The 25,054-nt window shown below is 54.8% G+C and overlaps 11 protein-coding genes across 11 annotated transcripts; 5 read left to right on the top strand and 6 right to left on the bottom strand.

The window, feature by feature from the left end:
* Positions 1-539: 539 nt before the first annotated feature.
* On the top strand, positions 540-1,967 carry AYL99_07258 (nuclear distribution protein PAC1; the record flags this gene model as incomplete). Its single annotated transcript, XM_018838767.1, has 2 exons — positions 540-577; positions 635-1,967. The coding sequence occupies 2 exons, from the start codon at positions 540-542 to the stop codon at positions 1,965-1,967; spliced, it is 1,371 nt and encodes a 456-aa protein (XP_018691535.1).
* A 1,164-nt stretch (positions 1,968-3,131) lies between these two features.
* On the top strand, positions 3,132-5,944 carry AYL99_07257 (hypothetical protein; the record flags this gene model as incomplete). Its single annotated transcript, XM_018838766.1, has 3 exons — positions 3,132-3,531; positions 3,595-3,740; positions 3,818-5,944. 3 exons carry the CDS (start codon positions 3,132-3,134, stop codon positions 5,942-5,944), a joined length of 2,673 nt encoding a protein of 890 aa, XP_018691534.1.
* Positions 5,945-6,198: 254 nt separating this feature from the next.
* On the bottom strand, positions 6,199-8,226 carry AYL99_07256 (hypothetical protein; the record flags this gene model as incomplete). The annotated part of the gene is made up of 1 exon (XM_018838765.1): positions 6,199-8,226. One exon carries the CDS (start codon positions 8,224-8,226, stop codon positions 6,199-6,201), a length of 2,028 nt encoding a protein of 675 aa, XP_018691533.1.
* Positions 8,227-9,242: 1,016 nt separating this feature from the next.
* On the top strand, positions 9,243-11,935 carry AYL99_07255 (hypothetical protein; the record flags this gene model as incomplete). The annotated part of the gene is made up of 2 exons (XM_018838764.1): positions 9,243-11,286; positions 11,448-11,935. 2 exons carry the CDS (start codon positions 9,243-9,245, stop codon positions 11,933-11,935), a joined length of 2,532 nt encoding a protein of 843 aa, XP_018691532.1.
* A 111-nt stretch (positions 11,936-12,046) lies between these two features.
* AYL99_07254 (hypothetical protein) lies at positions 12,047-13,540 on the bottom strand (the record flags this gene model as incomplete). The annotated part of the gene is made up of 2 exons (XM_018838763.1): positions 12,047-13,277; positions 13,338-13,540. 2 exons carry the CDS (start codon positions 13,538-13,540, stop codon positions 12,047-12,049), a joined length of 1,434 nt encoding a protein of 477 aa, XP_018691531.1.
* A 354-nt stretch (positions 13,541-13,894) lies between these two features.
* AYL99_07253 (hypothetical protein) lies at positions 13,895-14,938 on the bottom strand (the record flags this gene model as incomplete). Its single annotated transcript, XM_018838762.1, has 1 exon — positions 13,895-14,938. One exon carries the CDS (start codon positions 14,936-14,938, stop codon positions 13,895-13,897), a length of 1,044 nt encoding a protein of 347 aa, XP_018691530.1.
* Positions 14,939-16,199: 1,261 nt separating this feature from the next.
* On the top strand, positions 16,200-16,595 carry AYL99_07252 (hypothetical protein; the record flags this gene model as incomplete). Its single annotated transcript, XM_018838761.1, has 1 exon — positions 16,200-16,595. The coding sequence occupies one exon, from the start codon at positions 16,200-16,202 to the stop codon at positions 16,593-16,595; it is 396 nt and encodes a 131-aa protein (XP_018691529.1).
* A 164-nt stretch (positions 16,596-16,759) lies between these two features.
* On the bottom strand, positions 16,760-17,838 carry AYL99_07251 (hypothetical protein; the record flags this gene model as incomplete). Its single annotated transcript, XM_018838760.1, has 2 exons — positions 16,760-17,667; positions 17,715-17,838. 2 exons carry the CDS (start codon positions 17,836-17,838, stop codon positions 16,760-16,762), a joined length of 1,032 nt encoding a protein of 343 aa, XP_018691528.1.
* Positions 17,839-18,866: 1,028 nt separating this feature from the next.
* On the bottom strand, positions 18,867-19,664 carry AYL99_07250 (hypothetical protein; the record flags this gene model as incomplete). Its single annotated transcript, XM_018838759.1, has 1 exon — positions 18,867-19,664. The coding sequence occupies one exon, from the start codon at positions 19,662-19,664 to the stop codon at positions 18,867-18,869; it is 798 nt and encodes a 265-aa protein (XP_018691527.1).
* A 765-nt stretch (positions 19,665-20,429) lies between these two features.
* AYL99_07249 (hypothetical protein) lies at positions 20,430-21,455 on the bottom strand (the record flags this gene model as incomplete). The annotated part of the gene is made up of 1 exon (XM_018838758.1): positions 20,430-21,455. One exon carries the CDS (start codon positions 21,453-21,455, stop codon positions 20,430-20,432), a length of 1,026 nt encoding a protein of 341 aa, XP_018691526.1.
* A 726-nt stretch (positions 21,456-22,181) lies between these two features.
* On the top strand, positions 22,182-24,242 carry AYL99_07248 (hypothetical protein; the record flags this gene model as incomplete). Its single annotated transcript, XM_018838757.1, has 12 exons — positions 22,182-22,303; positions 22,359-22,483; positions 22,537-22,607; positions 22,653-22,794; positions 22,848-22,960; positions 23,013-23,064; positions 23,114-23,191; positions 23,242-23,386; positions 23,439-23,562; positions 23,644-23,708; positions 23,758-23,784; positions 23,858-24,242. The coding sequence occupies 12 exons, from the start codon at positions 22,182-22,184 to the stop codon at positions 24,240-24,242; spliced, it is 1,449 nt and encodes a 482-aa protein (XP_018691525.1).
* Between the last annotated feature and the right edge of the window lie 812 nt (positions 24,243-25,054).

Here is a 25,054-nt window from a genome sequence, read left to right as displayed (position 1 = left end):
GGACGTCACGAGATGCGACACAGTGGGATCGAGTATATGCCAGATATCGCAGGCAGTTAGGCGTGGGAAAAGTATTGCGTGGGTTGTTGGAGATGCAGATGGGGTGAAGTTTGCGACATAATAAACATTGGCTTGTGCCTATGACAACACAATCGACTCACTACACACCTACACACTACAGACGACAGACGCCGCACTTTTACACACGACACACACGACCAGGCTGGTCTCCCTGCACACTTTCTGCCTTCTCGATCCTTCATTGTGTCTTTGTCGGCTGCCCGTTCTCTGGGTACCAGCACCACGTCCTCATCCTTCTTCATTTCTACGCAGAGCTGGCATTGCCACAGAAGCTGTTGACGGTGGCTGCGGGTGGATGGACAATCGCCTCCCACCCACGACAAGGAGATCTACACACCCAATACTTCACGGAATTTGTGGACCATTTTTCATTTCAAGGTGCTGTTCTGGCTATCGCATGAAGATCTAGGGGTGTTGGAGACATTGGACAAGGGGCACCGAGCCCAGACATTTCCACAATGAGCCAGCTCCTGACTTCTCGTCAAGCAGAGGAACTGTAGGGTCTCGTGCCATCGATTTGCCCGCGCCTTGACACTGACACTGCTCTTCCTAGACACAAGTCCATGGTCGCCTACTTGCTCTCGATTGGCCTGACCGAAAGTGCAAATACCCTGCGACGTGAAACGAATCTGACCGACACATTTGACGATGTGACGGCCAAAAAGTATGAGACCCTGTTGGAGAAGAAATGGACTTCAGTTGTGCGCCTCCAGAAAAAGATCATGGACCTAGAAGCCAAGAATGCCGCCCTTCAACAAGAGATCGAGACTGCTACACCCCTCTCCAGCCGAAAGACCGACCCCCAGACCTGGTTACCCCGAGCCCCTGCCCTCCACAGCCTTCAAGGTCACCGGGATCCTGTCACGGCCGTTGCATTCCATCCGATCTTCTCCTCTCTCGCTTCGGCTTCGGATGACTCTACGATCAAGATCTGGGACTGGGAATTGGGAGAGCTTGAACGGACACTCAAAGGTCACACGAAGGCAGTGCTGGATGTCGACTTTGGTGGTCCCAGAGGAGGCACGCTTCTGGCCAGCTGCAGCAGCGACCTCACTATCCGGTTGTGGGATCCCAGTGATGAATACAAGAACATACGGACGCTACCGGGCCACGACCACTCCATCTCTTCTATCCGGTTCATTCCTTCGGGTGCGGCTGGCGCCCCTCTGTCAGGCAACACGTTGGTATCTGCATCAAGAGATAAAACACTTCGGATATGGGATGTCACGACGGGTTATTGCCTGAAAACACTCAAGGGTCACAGCGATTGGGTTCGGGCAGTGGTCCCCTCGATCGATGGCAGATGGTTGCTGAGTGCCGGCAATGATCAGATACCACGGTTGTGGGATGCCAACTCGGGCGAGGTCAAGATCACCTTCCTGGGCCATGAACACGTGGTGGAGTGTGTCGCCTTTGCTCCCAGCTCGTCCTACGCTCATCTCTCTACCATCGCCGGCTACAAGAAACCGCCTCCCGCTAGTAGCAGCGGAGAGTTTCTCGCGACGGGAGGAAGAGACAAGATCATCAAGATTTGGGACAATCGGGGAACATGCCACAAGACTTTGGTGGGACATGATAACTGGGTCCGGGGGCTGGTCTTCCACCCTGCTGGCCGGTATCTGATCTCCATCTCTGACGACAAAACGATCCGATGTTGGGACCTCTCGCAGGAGTGTAAATGTGTCAAGGTTCTGGAGGATGCGCACCAACATTTCATCACCAGTATCCGGTGGGCTCCAGACATTCCCACCCAACCAAGCATGAACGGAGAGACCAATGGCGTAGGCACTGCTGTTAAGAAGGATGACAGTGGGGGAGGAGGCAAGATTCGCTGTGTCATTGCCACGGGCTGCGTGGACTGTATCGTCCGTGTCTTTGCTGGGTGAAACAGGGGGTGTGGTGTTTGGGGGGATGAAGAGAAGGGAGTTTTCTAAGTCGTCGCATGGGAACTCGTTTGGCAGGAATGGCATGGTAGGAGCATTGGATGGTAGAACAAAATGATGATGATTAGGATGAGTGTATGAGTACGAGTCACGAAATATATGAAACCTGCGGGAAGCGCAGGGAAGTTCGTTTCACCTCAGACACCTACTCTACCACTCTACCACTCGACCACCTCGCCCCAATTCTCATTTTCGAACATTAATTACTCTTGTCCTAACCGTCATGATGAGGATGAAATTCGCCATGAGTGCCGTGCCTCCCCCACTGGCCCTCGGCCGCCGGTCCCGTCGGATTGATACAAACAAGCAAAGTCGACTCACCTCAGCCTGTCCACTGGCAGTCCTGTTTTGACGACCAATTGGCCCATCGCCCATTATCATAATCATCATCATCCTGCTCGTCCTCCTCCGCTGGTAGCCTCTTGCTGTCCGTGACCATCCATGGTGTCTGTCTTCAGGGGCATGATGTTCTTCAGGCTGCTTTCGACTTGTCTCAACGGTCAATTTCAAGTGACTGACAGCTTCACAGTTCACTGCCGTCTCCAGGGTACTACCCGTGGGCATTCCAGCCGATTGTGAACCAGGCCGGCTAAGATTTTCACTCCCTCCTCCTCAGTCGACGACAATCTGAGCACCTCAAGCACCTGAAGCACCGATCAAACACGAGCTGTGCAACGGGCAACTGGACGGCCAGCCCTCCCACGTTCCTAAGACCTCCAGAGGGCTCCACCTTGACGACGGCAGCAATGAACTCATTCTTTGTCTTCTCTACATTCCACAGCTTATTGTTTCGGGTGCACGGTGATTGGTACCGCATTTTGCCGCGTTGCGTTCGCCTGGGAACAAAGCAAACCAAGACCACCCCTCCTGTCGCCAGCCTCGCATGTTCACTCATCGCTCATGGCCGTGACTCCTGACGATGCATCGCGTCAGAGATGCCATACCCAGGACAAAGAGCCACGAAAGAAGGTGAGGCGAGGATGGCAGACGTTCTCTTTGATGCTCTACAAAGACCCGTGGCCCTCCTCCTCTCCCTGCCACTCGCGCACTTCCACCCCTGAAAAGAATTTGGATGGTCAGAGTACAAAGAATTCCTTTATTTGCGCTATGACTTCTGCTGCCAGTGACCATCACCTCCCCAACCAGCCAGCATGGTATCGTCTGCTACCCAAGCCTCCTACTGGGCATAACCTGGCATTGCGACGTGGCTCATCCCTCGCCCAGCATCATTTATTTCGTGACCGGTCTCCCACCGGCCGTGCTGCTCGTCAAGATGGGGCCACGGTCCAGCTTCCTGAACGTTCAAGTCATCCTGCTACCGCTGTCCGTGAAGAGGATATAGAACAACCTCGGAAAACGGCCAATGGTGACTCTGGGTCCATCTCGCCCTCTCGCCGAGGCCGGTCTCTGGACATGGAAATCCAGCCTGCCGTGAGCAAAAGTACCCATTCCCGGGAGCATATCTGCTTGTGCCCCGCGAGTCCCAAGATTCCCAGACCTCGCAACTGTGAGAATATCGTTTCCCCCCTGTTCATTTCTCCTGGATGCAGGGATGCTGACGCTGCGGCAGCCTTTATTTTGTTCCGTCAACATCAGCAATCCAGTATCATCGCACAGAATCCCGGGATTCCGAATCCGGAAGTATCAAAGATCATTGGCGAACAATGGCGTGGTCTGTCCGCCGAGGCCAAAGAGGAATGGAATCTGCTTGCGGAAGTACGTCGAGATAAAGATTTCCGCGATTATCACACACACAAAGACCTTTGTTTGCCCTGACTTCTCACGTTCTTTAGGAAGAGAAAACTCGCCATCAACGACAGTATCCCGGTTATCGTTACCATCCACGACGCAGCGGCCGGGTTAGCAACCAGTCCTCTCTATCTGGCCCTTCGTCCACCGAAACCCAAGAGTCGTGCCCCAAGTGTGGAGGAAAGCCAATGAACTATTACAGCAACCCGGCTCCTGTCTATACTCCGCCGCCGACGTCTGCCACTCGACCAACGATGGCTGTTACGGTCCCTGCGAAACGGGGGTACGTCGTCAGTGCGGCACCGCCAGGCGCGAGAATCCACGGACAGCCCGCTCTGTCGCCTGAACATGTCACTTTCCAGCGAGTCGACCCTCGATTGGTCTACGCCGTCCCTCCTCCCTCGCAAACATTGCCGACTCCCCCTTCTGCAGAGTCACAGGATGCAAAGAGGCGGCGATTCAACGGCCCCGGTGTCTATGTGCCTGCTCGTGAGGTGTACCCGGACGCATCATACTCTTATGCCCATTCTCCCACCACCGGCGGTGTCTATGCCCGTCAAGAGACCCTGCAGCGCCCTCAACAGATTGCCCTCCAACATGTGCAGGTCGCCAATCCGCAGATGGTGTCGCCTCCTCGAGCCGCATACCCTCGCCCACCGCAGCTGCAGCCAATTCGACCACCACCACCTCCTTCCCACCAGAGAAATCGATCGAGCGTCGCTTTGCCTCCCATAGAGACCCTGGTGACGCAGACTCCGGTTAAGACGCCGTCCACGCAATCTCAGAGCTCCGGCGTCGAGGCTATGATTATGTCCATCCCGATCTTGAACAAAATCAAAGTTCTCTCGCAGATCTCCGGTCCATTGGCGGCACCCGGTCTCACGTCGCCAAAACCAGAAGTTCGAGGGGCCATTATCGCCGTCGAGGGCATGGACGCAGCCAGCGTCGACAGCATGACCAACTCTCTCGCCGAACAGTTGGAGAAGGAGGGCAAGTTCGCCGTGAGGATCTTTGGAGGTCCGGATCCATACTCTACCATGCGTGATGCAAAGACCAGCCTGGGTGAAGGAAGGAAGAGAGGCATGACACCCGACGCGTACTTGGACATCATGAGTCAGTGGCACAAAATCAACAAGGATATGGTCGACTACATTTCTTCCAAGCCGAGGACAGGGACGCAGTTATCTCCCATTGTCCTCGATTCCCAAGACGAGGACCATCGCATGACTGAAGCGGACGATCACCAGCAGTCGGGGACCGCATCCGACGCATCTCGTGCGACAGAAGAACAGAAGACAGATCAGCTTGACTCGGCCATTTCACCCCGGACTATCAGCAAAGCCGCCGATATGTCCATCCACTCGCCTTTCGTCTATCCGGTCGGCCACAAAGGGAGGAGTCACAGTACACCCGGCTTGTGGGCCAGCAAGGAGTTGACCGGGTCGGACTCGCGAGCCACACCGCCGCTGCCGACCTTCCCACGTCCCCTGAACTCGAAGCGCATTCCCCCGCCGCCCACGACACCTCCGCCCCCAGCCGCCTCGACCTCTTATCCGCTGTCGCTCGTTCCACCCCCCTTACCAGCATCTTCGGTCCCCCGACCAGCAACCGTTCAGCCACTGGCACCGACCACCGCCAGTTCGCCCACCTCGTGTACCCCTTATGGCGGCGTCATCCCTATTGCCATCGTTCCACATTTTCAACTGACCACCGTCGACGCGAGCTCCATCAGTATGCCTATCGGTGACGGCTTCTCGCCGCCCGCTCACTGGCAGTGGTTTGCCACGCTGTGGCGCGGGAGCGTTGGCCCAGACATCACCATTATCATCAGAGGAGTGGATGAAGAGCCTGCGGACGGTGGGGATGTGGTCAAGCAGACACCCGTGCAGGGCAATCATCCTGTGGCGCGGGACAGAATCTCCAGCGTGGCTTCGTCACAATCCCACACCGGAGGAACGGGGGTCGAGATCCGGTTACAAGATGCTCGGGCGGTGATCGTCAAGACGGGTATCGCCGGATCGCATGCTTCGTTGGCAGCCGCTGGTGAAGACGGAAAGGGAGCAGCAGCCACCAAGACCCCGATGGGGCCGCAACAGGCCAAGGAGATGGAAAACTGGGAGAAGGCCAAGAGGAGGGTTGGGTTTGAGGTGGAAGAGTTCTTGCGGAGATAAGGCTTTTTTGGGTATGGGTATGTATACGTTGGGTTGCCTTTGTGCTCCGAGAGCGATACAGGAAAGAAGTAAGTTGTGGGATGTTTTAATTGCTTCTTTTGTGTGTGTGGCTGGGAGTATGTATTCGTCTGGTCCAACGTTGGAGACGAGACGTAATGACTATGCTTCCTCTCTCCTCCTCCTTCTTCTTCTATGTCCTGTCTTGGTTAAAACATAAACCCCCCTATTCTATCACCCTTATTTCGCCCAGCTCATCACAACATCGACCGGACCTCAGGCTTCTTTGCCTGGCTCTGCTCCTCGTCCTCCAACTCGACCAGCAACGTCCCCTCGGCGACGTCGTCCCCTTCCTCCTCGTTCTCCATCTCAATCACCCACTTGACCCTGCCGGCGCGGGGCGAGCGGACCTCCAGCTCCATCTTCATCTGCTTGACGAAGGCGATGACGTCGTTCTCGCGCACCTCGTCGCCCACGTCCACGAGCACCTCGACCAGCTTCCCGCTCATGGGGAGCACGATGTGCGTGTTCCGGCTCGGGTCGCCGCGTCGGTGCGTCGAAGCCGCCGCGCCCGCCGAGGACGTCGTGCTGGTCATGGTCATCTTGTACGCGCGCGGCGTCGACCCCGGCACCGTGTACGAGATGTCGGCGACGAGCGCCGTGGGGAACTCGTTGCGCGTAACCCGCGAGATGGCGAGGTGGTGCGCCGGGGGCTTGATGCCGCTCGAGGATTTCTCGCTGGGGTTCTCCAGCACCAGCGTCCAGGCGTCGCCTTTGCGGAAGAGCGTCGATGCACCACCGACGGCAGAGCCCGGGGCGGTGCTGGACAGGGAGAGGCTGGGAAGAGAGGTGTCTCGTTGTTCGGTGGCGCTGCCGAGCTGTTCTCCCACGGGCACGAGGCGGTCGAGGTTCTGCTCCAGCCAGCTGGTGTCCGCGGCGCCGGCGGCAAAGGTGCTGTCGGTCAGGATGGCCTTGAGGAGGTTGAGGTTCGTCTTGACACCGACGACTTTGGTCTCTTCCAGGGCGCGCCGCGCCTTGGACACGCACTCGGCCCAGGTCGACGCCGTGACGATGATCTTGGCCATCATGTTGTCAAAGTCGGACCCGACCACTCCGCCGCGCGACAGGTGGCTGTCGACCCGCACGCCGTTGCCGGACGGGAACTGCACGTCGCTGACCTTGCCGATGCTCAGGGAGAAGCCGGCGAGGGGGTCTTCGGCGCAGAGGCGCAGCTGGATGGAGGCCGCGGGGGGGACTGTGTCGGCCGCCCGCAACTCTCCCAGCCTGAGATCCGCGGTGCTTGGCCGTCCTTGAGCGAGGAGCAGTTGCTGCTTGACCAGGTCGACGCCCGTGATGCATTCGGTGATGGTGTGTTCGACCTGCAGGCGCGGGTTGATTTCGAGGAAGAAGAACTTGCGCTGCTGCACGTTAACCAGGTACTCCCAGGTGCCCAGGCCCAGGTACTGCAGGCGGGCGGCCATGCGCACGGCGGAGTCGATGACCTGGGCGACGACCGCCGTCCGGGCCTGTCCCGACACGGGCGCCGGCGCCACCTCGACGATCTTCTGGAACCGGCGCTGCACGCTGCAGTCCCGTTCCCACAGGTGCGTGACACCGCCGCGGCCGTCGCCCACGATCTGCACCTCGATGTGCTTGTAGCCCTCGACGGCGGCCTGTTCGGCAAACACCAGACGACTGGGCGACTCGGCGACGCAGCGCTGCACCGCACTATCCAGGGCGTCTTCGCCCTTGACCAGGCGAATGCCCCGACCGCCGCCGCCGTCCACGGCCTTGATCATCAACGGGTACCCGACGGTCGCGGCAAAGCGCCGGACATCCTCCACGCGGCCGGTCGGGCTCTCCATGGCCGTGAGGACGGGCACGCCACACTCTGCAGCCAGGGCCTTGGCCATCAACTTGTCGCCGGTCCGCTCGAGCACCTCCCAGCCCGGCCCGACGACCACGCAGCGGGCCTCGGCCCACATGCGGCGTGCAAACTCGGCGCTCTCGCTCAGAAAGCCGTAGCCCGGGTGCACGGCGTCGATGTGGTTGTCGCGCACCAGGCCGATCAGGTAGTCGATGTTCGTGTACGACGCGGGACCGTGGGCGGCTTTAATGGCGTGGTGAGGCCGGCCCAGCGAGACGTGCGTCGAGTCGCTGTCGGTGTAGATGGCGAACGTGGTCGGGGGATCGGGCAGTTCATGGCACGACTGGAGGATCCGAATGGCGATCTCGCCGCGGTTGGCGACGAGGATGCGTGAGAAGGGGCGTTGCGGAGGTGGCATATTGATGTTGAAGAGTGGGTGGATGGATGGGTAGATCGATGCCTGTGCTGTTCTTCCCTTCTTTCTTTTCTTTGATTCTTTCTATCTCTCGATCTATCCCAGTCTCGGTCTTTCGGTCTTTCGGTCTTGAACGTGCAGCAGAGCTCTATCACGAGTCATTCACGACCTTTCTTCTGTTTCTGCTTCTTCTTCTTCTTCTCTTCTTCTTTCTCGTTCACATGCCCGAAATGGAAAAGATCGAATGCTCATATAGCACCACCACTTGACACGACACAACAACACACAATATCTCGAGCAGTAAGTAAGTACCCTTCTCACGGGGGACAATTCTCTCACGTCCCTCACCCTAGCCCTTGGCCTTGCCCTAGGCCTTGTTCTCGGATATCCTCAAGCAGCTGAGCTCTCCCCTGTTACTCCAACATCGGGGCGACGAAATGAACCGAGGCTGTTCTCCGGATTTGTGACGTTTGTGGGGGGAGAAACCGACGAACGAGGGATTAGCTTTCCCCAGACAACCACCCACTACTCAGTACGGCCATGGACCACGGACCACGGACCTAGGCATTATTCGTTCACACACTCCTGTCTGTCTGTCTGTCGAGGTTCTTTTGAGACTTCTTCATCTTCTTCTTCTTTCGGCTTTTTGGACCGTTTTGGATTGACCCCCCCGAAAGAAAAAAGCCGGGGAGAGAAAAAAGGGGAAAAGGCTGACAATTCACATTAATTAACTCGGTTACTACAGCTGTTTACTGTAGTAGTTGGGTTCAAAGAAAGAACGGATAATCCCTTGCTCATTTTCACATGGTCAAAATCAGAGAGAAGAAGGATATCTTGCTCTTTCTACACCCAGAAACCGGTAGCCCGTGTACGAGTTCGTATACACACATCACTCACTACCAGACGAACGACCCCGGCACAGCATCGGGCGAGCACAGAAGCCGACGAAGGGAAAGTTGGACATTGGAGCTGAAGTTGAAAAACAAATCGTTACGACTCGACAGATAGGTTCAGCAACTATGGGCTCTAAAAAGTCCAGCTCGGGAACTGGGCCCCGGAAAGACGATCCGGTCTATTCGCAAGTCGACGCCGCAGGGCAAAGCCAGATCAATGACCCGGTATACGGCCAGCCTCGAGCAGCTTCGTCGGTGCCCGGTTCTCCAGCACCGGCTCCAGGACAGGGCAAGATCTCGGCGGCAGACGACCCGGTGTATTCGCAATCTCGGGGTGTGAGAGGAGGCACGCTCAGTGACCCCGTCTATGCACAGCCTGTCTCCGCTGCTGCATCCCCAGGTCGGGCAACGCAGGGATTAGGAGCTGGTCGGGTCCAGACGGTAGATGACCCGGTCTCATCCCAGTCGAGAACAGAGAACACGACCGTTAATGATCCGGTCTACGGCCAGCCCCAAGCAGCTCCCTCAACTCCAAAATCTCCAGCCCCCGGCCCGGGACAGGGTACGGTGTCGGCAGCAGACGACCCTGTATATTCTCAGTCTCGCAGCAGCAGGGGCGGTACACTCAGTGACCCCGTCTATGCCCAACCTGTGTCTGCATCGCCAAGTCCACCAGCACAGGGACTGCCAGCTGGCCAGGTCCAGACGGCAGATGACCCAGTCTCGTCTCAATCAAGGACAGACAACACCATCGCCAACGACCCTGTGTACGGCCAGGCACGATCTATTTCGTCTGAACCCCAAAACCCCCGTGCTCCCGGGTCCGGAACAGGCCATCTACCTCCATCAGAGGACCCAGTGTCTTCCCAACCACAGTTCAACTCGACAGCCTCCAGCCGTCTCCACCAACTGACCTCCCAGATCTCCCCGGCCCCATCCTCTGAACCACAACCACAACCGAACACAAGACGGACGCGCAAATCCAAAAACTCCCCCAAATCCGCCGCCGCCGATCTGCCTGCCGACTACAGCGACATCCTCGGCCACGTGGCGACGCTGCGCCGCATCGCCACGACGCCCGACACGTCGTCGCGCGGGTACATCCGGCAAAAGACGTCCGGGAAGCTGTGGTCGCGCGAACGCATCGCCACCCTCCTCGACCCGGACACGTGGCGCGAGGTCGGGTCCGTCACCGGCACCGTCACCTGGGAGAAGGACGCGCACAACCCGCAGGCCGAGCACGTGGCGGCCTTCATCCCCAGCAACAACCCGCAGGGCTTCGGGCGGGTGACGTGCCCGCGCACGGGCATCAAGCGCCAGATATACCTGACGTCCGACGACTTTGCCATCCGCTCGGGCCACGCCGACGGGTCCGTGTCGATCAAGACCCTGTACGGCGAGAAGCTGGCGCTGCGGCTCAAGGTGCCCGTGGTCAAGCTGGTCGACGGGTCGTCGGGGGGCGGATCGGTGTCGACCATCATGACGCAGGGATACTCGTACATGCCGCACGTGACGGTGCTGTCGACCGTGATCCGCCAACTGAACATGGGCATCCCGAACCTAGGGGCGGTGCTGGGCCCGGCCATCGGCCTGGGGGCTGCCCGCGTCGTGTCCACCCACTTCAGCGTCATGGCCGGCGACATCGGCGCGCTGTTCAACGCCGGGCCCAAGGTGGTCGAGGGCGCCACGTTCGAGGAGGGGCTCAGCTTCGCCGACCTGGGCGGGCCCCTCGTGCACTGCACCAACGGCACTATCGACAACCTGGCCGCCAACGAGCAGGAGTGCTTCGACCAGATCCGCACCGTGCTGGCCTACCTGCCACAGTGCGGACAGTTCCAGCCCCCGCCGACGATTCCCGCCAGCGACCCCGTCGACCGCGAAGACTTGAGCCTGCGCAGCATCGTGCCCCGCAAGAAGGCCCGCATGTACAACCCCTACACCATCATCCTCTCGGTCGTCGACCGCGGATCGTGGTTCGAGATCGGCGCCCTTTGGGGCCGGACCGGCATCACGGGCCTGGCGCGTCTCGGGGGGAGACCCGTCGGCATTCTGAGTATGAACTGTGAAGTCAACTCCGGTGCCTTGGACGCCATGGGGAGTCAGAAGTTGATGAAGATGTTGAAGTTTTGCGACGTGTTCAATTTGCCCATCGTGCAGTTTGTGGACGTCCGTAAGTATTCTTTACTCATCTCCCCTTTATTTTCCAGCCTCATGGATCGACTCCTGGCACACGCTCATATATATATATACACATCCGCGTCGTCTCTTGCTTCTACATACCCATGTTGACTGTCCTCTTTTTGTGCTGACGTATTCTCTGCTCTCCCCTAGCTGGCTACGCCATCGGCACCGTCGCCGAACGTTCCGCCACCATGAAATGGGGCGTCGAGCTCGGCAAAGCCTACTACAGCACCACCACCCCGATCTTCAACGTGGTGACTCGTCGCGCGTACGGCGTCGCCGGCGGCATCATGCTCGACAGCCGCGAACCGTGGATGCGGATCGTGTGGCCATCCGGAAATTGGGGGTCCTTGCCACTCGACGGCGGCATCGAGGTCGGCCACCGTCACGAGCTGAACACGATCCGCGAAAAAGAGGGCGAAGAGGGGTGGAAGAGGCGGTACAAGGAACTGGAGGACGAGTACATCCGGTTGATGAACCCGGTGCGGACGGCGAACTGCTTCAACGTGGAAGAGATTATAGATCCCAAGGACACCAGGAAGATCTGTTGTCGCTGGGCCAGGGAGATGTATGGCCTCCCCATGCAGGAACGGTTGGCGGATAGAGCCTCGGGCAAGCTGCATGCGGTCTTTACTTGATCACCAACACATAGATCCCTTGCCGCCAGAGGCATGGCCGGCAAATAATTGTAAAGACCTGGAGCAAGCGATGCGGTAAACCACGTCGGAGCTGCTTGCTGACCCAATCCCCTAATCGCTCATCTCCTTCTCCAACTCCTCGAGACCGTTGGGCGCGTCTTTCAGTGCCTTCGTGTTCCCAATACCCTGCAACGTCAGGTACACATCCGTGCCCCAACCGTACATGCTCTGCACGGCGATTCCCCCGCCAAAGTACTCGGCATAAGCACGTCCCAGGGGTAGCCCATACCCCAACCCGGCGATGGAAGACTGATTCGTCCCACTGTTGGAGATCGCATTGAGACCGTCAGACCCGTCACTGCCGCCGGCATTGGCGGCCGCCGCGGCTTCTTCGTTGTTGAACGTGGTGAAGCTATATGACCAGATATTGGGCAAAGCTTCCGGTGAGATGCCTCCGCCCCGATCACGGATGCGCAGGGTGATGTACGGGGCGGCAGAGTTGAGAGAACCGACAATGTGGTCGTCATCTGAAGCGCAGTACTCGTCCAGGCCTTCCTGGGAGAAATCATACGCATTCTCTTTGCTCACCGACAGCTTCTTCAACGATTCCAGCTTCGTGGTCTGTACGTCCGGAGCAGAGGCAATCGTGACTTCAACGGGCTCCCTCTCATTGCCATTCTCAATCGTGGCGCGGAATGCATTCTTCAACAGTTCCGTGATAATGTATTCCAGGTGCATGGGGATGTGTGCAAATTCTGCATCTTGATCTCCATTGATGATCAAAGAGGGCCGAACCCCGTATTTGTACTCACAGACCTCGTTGACGAAGCCCTCACACCGGCGGACGATGTCGGCGGGACGGAGCGCGAGGTCGATGACACCGACGTGGGTCGGGTCGGGTTTCTGCTTGGCTGCGTCACCCGTCGAAGCCATGTGGAGGGCCAGGTGTTGTTCGGCGACGAGTCTGGTCCCTATCCGTGCGCGGAGATGTTGGTCGAGGAATCGCGTGACTTCTGCCGCGTCCACGTATTTTCTGCATTGGAGAAATCCCTGAGCAAGGACTGGGATGGTGTTGGAGTGTGTCCGCACAAGATCGGCCATGGCCTCGGTAAACTTCATCTCCTCTTCAATGGTCTCGATGGGTTTCTTGTAGAAGGGTTCCAGGGTAGAGAGAGAGTGGAGGTAGTTGTTGTATATCTTCGACACGTTGGGGTTGGACACCACGATGAAAGGCAGGTTTCGCAGAGCTTGGATGCGGTGTGCAAGGCGAGCCGGGAGGAGGGACAAGGTGAAGTTGGCCGAGGAGAGCAGAGCAGAGTCTCGTAAGGGGGGTTTGCCATGTCTGTCAGTGGTGGGAGTCAGAAGTCATCCACGACGAGTTGGCCGAGCGAAGCCTATGTACCTGACGAGATCTGCTAGGGTCAGAGGCCGGCGAGGTAGCGCCGCTAGCCTCTGTATCTCCTCATCTGAGATGGTGGCATTCGACGGGGGATGTGACCACTCGTCGATATCGGGAGGAAACGGTTCTTCCGTCTTCTGCGTTGCCCATCTTCGCTGGACAAATGAGATGGGCAGAGCCCGTCGCCGAAGTGCTGTTTTCAGCATTATCTCTCTGTAGACGTGGTCATTGTCCGGAGGGAAACAGATGTGCCAGAGAAGCCAGGGTGATTGTGTCAAGGAAGATCAGAGAGGACGATCCTCCTTATCTTTATCTTCGAGTTTGTGTACCAACCACTTCTTGAGACACACGACAGCAACATCGAATATGACGCAGTGCGTGTGCAGCTCTCCGCACTTACGGAAACGGAAACATAGCCGAGGTGTGCGACCTTTCCCGTTTGGGTCGTACGTTGGATTTGCTACTATTCATTGAGCGCGGGGACAAAGTGATGTGATGTACAGTATGGCTAGGTTTCAACCATTACTATAGTATTTGGTGTTTTCCAACCTCATAACGAACTATGATCCCCCAGAAGCCGCCACACCAGCATACCCACGAAACTCGCCCGTCTCTTGACACAGAAGCGGAACCTCGTCCTCCACTAAAGATGCCATCAGGTCCTTCTCCTTGGGCTCCCATCCTAGCGCCCTCAGCCGGTTCGCCCTACTTCTCGAGTTTGATCCAACCACCCACGCTGTATACTTGCCAAAGAGGTCGTCAAAATCACTCTCCGGGATCGACTTGGGTTCTGGCGACTTAAGCCGCCCGGCAGCGTGCAAGGCTTTGGCAATCTGTGCCACGGCATCTTTCCAGGCGAACTCTCGTCCGTTCTCGCAGAAAAAGTAAGGATTTTCGAGCACCTTGGAAGCGTCGGTTTGTTCGAGCCAGTGTAAAAGTGTAAGGTAGCCCCGGGCCAGATCCACGACGTGGATCTCGGACCAGACAGATGCACCCTTGCCCACGTAGCCTGCATACCCGTGTTTCAGGGCAAATCGAGTCAAGGTCGGCAATTGGATGGAGAGACGCTTGTATTTGGGGTTGGCGCCGTAGATCAACGGCGGGATCATAATGACCATTTTCGCCTTATTTCCGAGTCTCTGACGGCCGCGGACGATGGCGAGGTCGATCAAGCGATGTGAGGCGCTGTCGGGGAGCGCATCGATGTCCTCGGGCTTGTCATCGTAGAAGATCTTATCGGACTTGTATTCGCCCTTGGCGTCGTCGCTGAGCAGCGAAGTGCCGCTCGTGTGAATGAAGATGGTCTGTTTTCCTTGGCCGGCGCGTTCCTCAATGCCTGCAATGACGGCCTCGACTGATGGCAGATGGTCTGCCGTGGCAGTGTGGATGACAATGTCACTGGCGACGGTCTGCTTGATGATGGTGTCTCGGTCATCCAGGCTGCCGAGCACGGTCTTTGCACCGCTCTGTTGGAGCTCGGCCGCGTAATTCTCGCGGCGGGTCAGGGTTGTCACGGCATATTTCTCAGCGAGAAGCAGATCGAGGACTTCCCGGCCAATGAAACCGGGGCCGATGAGAAAGACGGATTTGCCAGAGGTTGCCATCGGTCGTGGGGATTAGATATCTGGCAAGGCTGAACTGAGACAGTGTATAGTAGAGCTAAAACAATAGGGGGTAGACTTGAAATTTATATATCAATATTAGAAAGAAGTTCAATGGTAGGGCACAAGGCTTTTATATCTGTAGGTCACATTCTTTCGTCATCGAGATCCTCGGGCAATAATACCGACTTAATAATGGTACACAACCGCTCCGCTGAGGGGAAGTGTCAGGGGCAATATCGAAGATGCTAGCATAAGATCCACCACATGTTGTATTGCTCCTGCAGCGGGGTTACTCATAGGTATCGGGATTGTCTGCTTTGCGTTGTCGGACCGCAGCGCCTAAAGGACTTTCTAAGAGGGACAAAGAAGAAAAGTCCCAATTGAATTAGTAATGTCGGATATTCGGAAGAACCTTAATCCATGAAACTGACGCTCTTCTCTCTAAGCTGGTTCGAGCCTAGCTTCGGGATACTCTAGCCCGAGGCATATGCAGTACCGAGTACAAGGGCATCTCGTGCGTGTTCGAGTACTCAGTATTACAAGTAGGCCTCCTGATCTCAAGCGAATGATCGAGCCGGTTCTATGGACGCAGTTTCCAGTCAAGCTGAAGCCGCCAACCTTAAAACGCCAGTTCAGGCGTGCATATGACAAAGACACCTACATCCGTGGCCAGATCAGACCGAAATGGGGTCCGTAGTAGCTGTTCAATCCAACACCAGGGGAGCTATAACCAGGCTGCTCCTACAGAATTATATCCCCAGCGAACAAGTCCTCCTGCAAAGGCGAAGGTCGAGCTACTAAGCCATGGCCGACTACCAGGCTACTATCGGTCGTGATGTTGGGAACCAGCAGTTATGACCGCTTCAAACCCAAGTATACTCTGGTTGGCGCCGAGTTCCTCAATATCTTGGCAGTCGAATTGTCACATTCGAATACTCGGCGCCGCCTCATCCGGTCGTTCAGACAGTTCAAGGGTACAGATACACATGGGATTCGCTGTTGAATGCCATCCGCGTAGGTCGCCTCAGGAAATGAATCCCAGACCCACCTATCATACAGCTTGGTATACGACACTTCACCATCTACGGGTGATTCGCGGCTCATAACAGTCACCGAGAGCTCCTTTGATAAGGTCAACTTGCTACCAGCAACTTTTGGATACACAAAGCGGGGGAGTCTCGAAAAAGACTTTTTCAAGGCTGTGCCTCAGACAGCACCCATCAAACTGCCGGCGATCACCGACACTGTAGCAATGTTCACCATGGACATTAGTGGTCGATGCTTAGCTGACCTTGCATGTGTCCGAGATGAACGGAACACCAATCAGTTGTCACTCAAGACATATCTCGCGGACCTCAAAGCCGACGGGACGGTCAGCTGGAAACCATCAGAAGGACCAGGCTCAGAGGCGAAGCTGCCTCGGATAACCCTGAAAATGGGGTTTCGAGGCATTTTAAGCCCAGAAGACACACCTGCCCGACTCGCCGTCGAAGCAGCAGCCGGTGGCGTGGCGTCCGTGCTCAACAAGGCCGCCGACCGCGGGGTCGACAACGTCTTCTACGGCAAACACCACGATTTGTTCGAGGGCGCGGCCAAGAGATTTTTGACCTGGCGCACTTGTCGCGGGGGCTCTCGGTTCTCTGGGGAGCGGTGGTAGCAAGGGCGCCGCAGACTCCGCCAGCAAGGTGCAGAGTACCGGCAAAGTCACCCAGCCATTCAAGCTGACCAGCTCGAACGTGTCAATCGCTGCGAAGCAGGCGCTGGAACCCAAGCCGAGTGACCCCTGGGTCGGGCTCACGAAGGAGATGCACCTCGTATTCGTCAGATATGATCTCCGACAAACAGTAACCATTTCCTCGTAAACCACGGCGCCACCGCCCAACTGCCCCTTTCCCACGGGTGGCCGCAGTGTCGGTCGCTGTCATGGTCATACATGACGTACTCGCCTCCAATGAGCTCGCCCGTCCCTCGGAACCGGACGCCCTGCCGGAGGTAGACGTCTTGCTTCAGCTCCTGGGCTGCTGATGCTGCTCCACTTACTTCTCTTCCTTGCTGAGAACGGACATCCAGCATCACGGCCGTCTCCCTCAGCCTCGGGAGTGGGAGCATGTCGAGGCAGACGTGGTGGGGAAAGATGACCTGAGCGGAGCACGGGCGTAAGGGGACGGGGATCGCTAACGGGACATCAGAGGCCGATGTATTGCTGTGGTTTGTTGGCTGAATTGACGATCCTGAGGACAGCAATGTCGGTGAGAGCGAAGCTTGATAGAACGGTGACATGTAGTGCGGATCCATGACCCGTTCAAGGTCGATTCCGAGAGCGCGGGCATTGAACAAGCACGCGGCTATGGTAGTAGTGACTCCGTGAGGCCAGAGTGCAGCCCTCGGGCTATCTCTCACGAGGTCCAAGAGCTCGGTAAAGGGCGTGCTGCGTTTGGAGATGAAAGACTGGTGCGTCGGGAGTAATGTCTGCGGGCAAGAAAATGTGAAGGGCACGTCTGTGGTGCTGCGGGAACCGGGATATTGCCGATCATGCGTGCGGCCCCTGAGTGCCTGATGCGAGCTGCTGGGTGTGAGAGGTTCTGGGTGCGTAGCGCTCCGGAGCCGGTCCAAGATTTCTGTCTTGGAGGAGGTTATAGTGATATCCCCTCGGGCTTCACGTGGACAGGGTGCAAGTAGCCTAGGCGTAGTGCTGGGCGGGGGCTGTTTCTTCGTCCGCCGCCGCTCTCCTTGCAAGAGGTCAGGCTTCAGCTCATCACCTAGGAAGAGAACTCACGGAAAGCTCTTTGTGCCCGCCGATTCTGCTGGCGGCGTGCCTCTGTGATGGCGCCCTTGAGCCGCTCATTTTGTCCGGCTTCGCGCTTGCGGCACGGAGCCGATGGCAAGTCCGTGCAGTGCATTCTGAAGCGCCCTGTGGCGGGATTCTTTTCTTGTTGGTCGCCGACGGGAGAGCGAAAAGCTCAGTGTGGTCGAGTCCTCGGAGACGGGGTTGAATTAAGCCTCATTAGCCGCCAAGATAAGTAAAATCTAATACCCCGAGCTCACCTCCGTTTAGGACGATGGTGCGACGCCGACTCTATAGCCCCGTAGAGCCCCCCGTAGGCCGACGGTGATTGGCTGCATATACAGTACCTGCCGACGGAGGGACCCAGACGCGCTAGGTTCTTCTTCTAATGGACGTATCAGGCGTTCGAAAGTAGCGTTCGATATTTCGGAGGTGTGATCAGCGGAGGCGCCTCCCACCTATAGTATATATCATATCCATCTCGTACACCTGCAATCTTGATGACGGAGGATTCATTGCAATATTTAATAAGCCAATTCTCCCTTGTGCCCAATCTCCGTTAAAGCTGTCCTCCAGAGCACTATAGTCTGCTGGGAAGAGGAGTGCCTACAGACCCTTCCAGGCTTCGGACACGGTTAGATGGCAGAAGCATCGACTTGGGATACTCATCCGGCAACTTTTGACCCAGGATCAGATATGATAGCATCTGAGCAGAGCGAAATGCCCTAACCATGCCGATTCCTTGGTAAGCTCCACATACCCACTGGTGGCGTTTATGAGGGAATGGTAGGCGTCCAACAAAAGGCATCCCATCTTGCGTAAAAGCAACAATGCCACTCCAGGCATGAGTGATCTCTAGGTTCTCTGTCCCGAAGTTGAAGATCAAGGGAAGAGCACCACGGAGGTGTGCGTGAGGCTGAAGATCCTTTTTTCGATCGTCACTGCTTGCTCTGCGCCCGGTGTTGGCCCTTCCCACAATATATGCTCCGTCAGGTCTTCGGATCAGATAGTCGTATTCCTTTTCGGCATGTCGGAGCCAATATGAGTTCTTTACGGCGCACAATGATCCATTCATTGGCACTTGACGCTGAACGTTGGCACGAACGGGCGACATGAATGGCTGAAGCTCCGGTATCAGATGGCTCAACCAGGCGTTTGTGGCATGCAGTACATGGCTCGCTCGGATGGCTCCTCGGTCAGTTTGCACAACAGCGTAGTCTCTCTGTCGTCATCGATAACTGCTGTAACTGTGGTATTCGTTTGAACCAGGAGCTTGTGCTTGGCGATCAGCCTCTCGAAGAGGGAGATGACGAGCTTGTAAGGCCATAAGGAAGCCGCGGCCATTCCAATCGCACCCACCACATGCTCCGAGAGATTTCTGGAGCTCAGCTCAGCTCGATCAGTGTATAATGTATACTTGGCTGCCAGACTGGGGGTATTTTTTTGCATATCCTCGAGCGCACAGATCGCCCTGCTGAGAGTTGGCATATCATGGTAAACATCAAGCCCCTCGAGGAGGTTGAGGTCGCACTCGACTTGATATTTCTCAACAGTCGCCTTTATCTCATCAACATGGCTATGTTCGAATTCCATTACTCGGATAGCTTCGCGGATCCCCAGACTTTCCTTGCGCTCAAACCAGACGCCAGGGCTCATAGCCTTGCAATGGCCTCCATTACGACCTGTTGCACCTGAGCACAGATCTCGAGACTCGACAACGACGATTCTAAGATCTGGTTGATGCAAAAGCAAAGTTGAACAGAGACTGACTGCCGTTATTCCGGACCCAATTATGACCATGTCGGCGACATCAGTCCATGGAGATCGCAACTTGCTGATTTCCCCGGGCTCTGACAGCCAGTACGATTGAGTTGGGTTCTCAACAGGGATGCCCGGGTCAACAATCCCAATATCGTATATGCCTTCTGGAGAAGTAGACATGATAAATACAGATGAGCTATCAAGGGTAGGTTGAGAGTTGCGATAAGTGTGGTCGTCGAATTGGTCGGCAAGTTGGTCGCGAGACAGTTACTAACGCAGTAGGACGAATAAAAGTAGCCAAATACCCAGTGTGAAGTTGAAGGACAAAGGACTAGGAACTTTTCGTTCACTACAGCTTGTATGAGCTACTTATATTTGTCAGGCGGGTTCTCTAATGTCAACAAGGGAGTAGGTCCCACAAGGCCGCTTATTCTCAATGACGAAAATGCCGAATTACTTGTCAATCAATTCGTAAAGCATTCGGGTTAGTCCAACGCAGACTGTGGACTCGCTCCAGTGAGTCCAAAAGCTGCACGATCTCGCACTATAGGCCAATGGGAAGGGAACTATTATCGCTCTAGGTATCGAGATAGCTGCTATCATAACGTCAACACAGTCTCTCATTTGAATTCTCGGCACAAACCTATGCTAAAACGTCTAAGACGGAGCAAGGCTTCATTACAGGTCAGATTTGCGATCTACGCATAGCTATAGTTTAGTCTAGGCATTGCTACTATTAGAGAGAGATGATATCGAGCTCTAGAGTCGCGACTAAGAGGCTTCGGAGGCTGACAAGAGGCCCTTTGGCCCACCCAACCAGTCATCTCTAAGCACATAGGACTTCCTCCCTGACACTCGTATTTCCCATTAGCTATGCTGAGGCAAAAGGCACCCTGATTTTCATAAGGCTGCCGTGACAGCTCTCAATGATAGCCGATCTTTTCGTCAAGCACTCGTGTGTAAGATTTCCTGGAGATAGTCCTTGAACAAGCTTGCAAAGTTGTAGGAGCTATGCCCCCTTGTGGCTTCGGTGATAGGCAAAGTAACTGCTTTTCCTTGGGAGACATTCTGGATTTCTCGCTCAAGTATCTGCAGCTCTGGAGGACAAAGCTGGTCGTCTGCTGTATTCCATGCCATGAATGGTGCTTTGATGTTCTTCAACAGTGGTCGTGGATCATAATCCCATGAGGCTTCAAACGCGAAAACCATGTTATTCGCATCTGCTATCTCAAGTTCACGTGCCAGTCGCATTTCGAGGTAAGCATCAGCAGATTGGAGAGTCGGTGCTTCACTTTGCCAATATAGTGGTGCTGAAACGCCGAGAAGAAAGACACCTATTGCAGCTTTCAAGCCATGTGGCTGTTTGGTATAATCTCCATTCTGGAATTCCGGGTCAGTCCGTATCGAGTCGATTAGGATCTTGCGGAGTACTCGATTGCGGCCAGATATTTGATGGGGCAGACATGCCAGGGCCATGGAAGCGTCCATGAAGTCAGGAAAGGTCCCGGACCATAGCCAGGTGTGCATACCGCCCATAGATGTGCCCATGACAAGACGGAGGTGGTCGACACCGAGATGCTCAGTAAGGAGCAAATGGTCAGCTCGCACAACGTCATTGTAGCCGTATTTTGGGAACCTGGCGTGAAGCCCGTCTGATGGCTTACTCGATTGACCATGGCCGATAGCATCACGTAAGACGATGTAGTACTTTTCAATATCGAGTAGCTGGCCTGGCCCGAAAAGCTCTCCTGCGAAGGTATCGGTGAGAAATTGTTGTCCAGATCTCGTTGTGCCGTGCATGATCAGGACTGCGTTTTCGGCATGGCCCTTAGCATCTTTACGAAGTTTCCCCAGGGTTCTGTAGTGGTATCTCAGCTCGTGTAAAGTCGAGCCACAATTGAATTGGAAGTCCTTTATGACGAAATCGCCTTCTGTCGGCGTGGGCCAGCTGAACGGAACTGCGCTCGCCATATTAGGACTTTCCTGGTGCTGTTGGGTATGAAAGGACATATCGGACATCAAGGGGTGCCTGTAAGAAGTCGTCGAATTCTTATAACCTACTCTAGCACAACTGTGGAACTCCCGTGACCGAAAGTGGTAGGTGCGGACTCACTCTCTTGTGTTGACGTTCAGCCGTTTGCTGGGACTGATATGCGCCGCCTCTCTCCGGAAGATCGGCAGGCAGACTTCGTAACTTTGAGATAGTTGAATTCGGAGAATCTCCGAACCACCACAACGTCGTCTATCAACCGCTATTTTCACCACCAATCCAGCCAAGTAGCGGCGACACCAGAGCCGAGATGAAGTTTAGAGTTGCTCTTTAGAGAAGTTCACACGGCCCTTCAACCGACCAGCCGATGCTGGTGGCACTAATTGTAATTCAACAAGCGAAGGGGCAACCAAGGGTCTTATTGTAGTAGGTTAATCCGGCGCTAGAAGTTGAATTGTTAGAAAAGGGATACACGATATGACCCGTGGCTGATACCTTACCGGTTATCTCGTGCACTCGATTATCTCCAGGTTGATAGGATTTAGCAGAACTCCGAATTAATGTCCTTAAGCCGTATTTCAAGATTGGTTGAGATTACATAGTATAGCTACGCTGTTGTCACAACACTTAGATACTTTTTCTCTCTTGTCCGCCTCAATCTACATTTTGCCTATAGTATAATATTGAGTTCAATATTAGCAGACACAATGGCACACATCGTCAGTCTGGAGAATAAAAATGAGATCGTTCTCACAAATGAAGACAAATCTCCAAAAGTAACAACTATTTCGGAGGACGATTGGACTCCTGAAGAGGAGAGGAAAGTAATGTACGGACAGAGACTGTTTACAAGTCCCCTGGGAAGTATGACTGACAGAGAGCAGGCGCAAAATCGATCTGCATGTTATGCCATATATTGCGCTTATCTACGGACTGTCCCTCCTCGATCGCAACAACATCTCAGCAGCTTACATTGCTGGCATGTCGGAGGACTTGGGACTTGGTATAGGTAACGACAAGAAGAAGATGTTTCCAATACTGCAGAGCTTATACAGGTTATAGGTAATCGCTACTCGGTCGCATTGTTGGCATTCTTCAGTACATACGCTTTCTCTGAAATACCAAGTAACTTGGTAAGTCATCGGCTTTCTAGCATGGCAAACTTTGCTAATGTCTAGATCATCCGACACATCGGAGCCAGGTGGTGGCTAAGCTTCTTGATCACCTGCTGGGGGCTTTGCGTCCTGTTCTCGGGTTTCGTTAAATCATGGATATCTCTGACCGCTCTGCGACTGCTTCTTGGAATTTTTGAAGGCGGCTGTAAGACAACAACTGATTTGTTCTCGTCCTGGTCATCTTACTTACCTGCGCAGTGTTTCCGGGTGCCATATTTCTCATATCTTCATGGTACAAAACTTTCGAAATGGGCAAAAGGCTGTCATTTTTCTACATGGCGTCGCTCCTGGCGTCCGCTTTCGGTGGAATTGTATGATTGAGCCCTTACCTTGTACCTATTCGTGCTCTCTGACCAGTCTCAGCTTGCATATGGCCTATCCCTGATTCGCGTTGGTAGCGGTCAATATCAAGAAGGTTGGATGAATGCTGAAGGACCTCACCCGCTAAACTAACCTGATTGCAGGTTGGAGATGGATTTTCATCGTTGAAGGCATCGTTACTGTCGTCTGCGGACTCTTGGGTCCACTACTACTCGGCGAATGTATCTAACGCTCTCCATTCAGGCTAAAGTGTACGGCTAACACTTGAAAGTTCCAGAACGCGCCCTCTGGCTCAACGAGCGCGAGCGTCACATTGCAATGACACGGATCGCAAATGAGCGATCGGGCCACGAATACGAGCACCCAACTATACGGCAGGCGATGAGAATGCTTCTAGATTGGAAGCTTGGATTCTAGTAAGTGGATGAATCATGTGAGATAAGTCGATAACTGATGTGTTCTTTCCAGTTGTTTACAATACATCATTACAGCATCATCCGTTTACTCGTTGGCTTATTTTATACCAATCATTCTAAATCAAGGATTGGGCTTCAAATACGTCTTGGCTCAAGTTCTCACCAGCCCACCATATGTAAGCTGTTTTTGCCACGGTCATGTTGAGAAGCAGCTGTTGGGATCGCGAGACGCATGCTAATCCGTTGTTTCAATTCAGCTGTTCACAGTGATCATGACTATTGCGTCGGCGTGGCTCTCTGACAAGTCTAAGCTCCGATGGCCGTCAGTATACTTTGCGACCTAAAAGCATGAGATTGCTAATGAGACGCAGGTTTTTATGTTCACATTCTGCAATTGGGTGAGTGTGAAGAGAGCCCCGCCGACGGAAAGGCTGTTTCCAAACCATCATGAATGATGCTAACTAATAACAGTATCACTGGCCTTCTGATAGTTTTATACGCCAAACCTCCTGGTGTTCGCCTTTTCGGCACATTCCTTGCAGTCTTTGGTACTCAAGCAAATGTTCCCGGAACTTTGGCATATGCCCAGAATCAAACAGCGTTGCCGCAAAAGAAGGGTGTCGTGGCTGCGGCTACCATTGCAGCTGGTGCCATTGGCGGAGTGATAGGATCTACAATTTTTCGCGCTCAAGACAAGCCTAGATATATGCCTGGGATGTGGGCCACGATCGGGATGCAACTGGTATACCTTTTTGGAACGATGGCAGTGAGCTTGAGGCTTGCGAAGAAGAATCGCGAAGCTGATGAAAAAGGTGTTATCTTGGAAGGAGTTCCTGGATTCAGGTATGCACCATGAAAGTTGAAAGAGCGAAGATGTCAAGATGGAATGGCGGACGATGTGGTATGGTCTGATGCCAAAACAAATGTGGCACGTCAGGAGGCAGAGTGGACATAGTTTATCGCCTCAAATTATTAGATTTCGGCGTCAAGACTAGGAACCATCCAATCACGCACCCAGCATATCCCGTGGCAAAGCCAAATGGTAAATGGTGCCACATAGAGAAAGATAGTGAAGGTTGCTGGTAGAAAGAAGAACCCCAAAGAAGAGGCTCAAGTCACTCTGCGATCTTTCCAAGAAACCAGCCCTGAATAATAGCCAACACCACGTTGCTATTGAGCGTGAGGAGATGAAACGCCTGCCAAATGTCCAGAATTCTACAGGTTCCGTGATACACGAGTCGGAGTACTATCTGGCCATTTCGGCTGGACCGCTTGTTGACAAAGTATTGCTCTAAATTATCTCTTGTAAATGAAATCGGAGTTAACTGGTAAGCTTCCCAGTTTGACACCTGCGAAGAGGGCATGAACTATCTGAGCCACTTGCCTCTACATTCGTTCGTACATAGATAAGATATCTGTTGACCAAAACCCCGGCCATCCTCCGGAAGTATCGGCCAGCCTCGTCGCGACTAGCCCAGCCGTGAAGCCCATGGGGTTATCATGGAGTGGGTCTGCCGTTCAGACCTACTCAATGTAGTAACCATCTGCCGCTGAGACTCCGGCACGATTGGGGGAACTGATCTGATCCGCAGGAGCAGCCACTGCACCTCTGTTGTCTCTCAGTCTTGCGTCTGCTCAACTTGAGCCATGTACCATCCCCCAGAGCAA

This window comes from Fonsecaea erecta (genome assembly GCF_001651985.1).
Source record: "Fonsecaea erecta strain CBS 125763 chromosome Unknown Scaff6, whole genome shotgun sequence".
Classification (NCBI taxonomy): Eukaryota; Fungi; Ascomycota; class Eurotiomycetes; order Chaetothyriales; family Herpotrichiellaceae; genus Fonsecaea; species Fonsecaea erecta.
The sequence above is the reverse complement of the archived record's forward strand: the minus strand, read 5'-3'. Positions and strand labels throughout refer to the sequence as shown.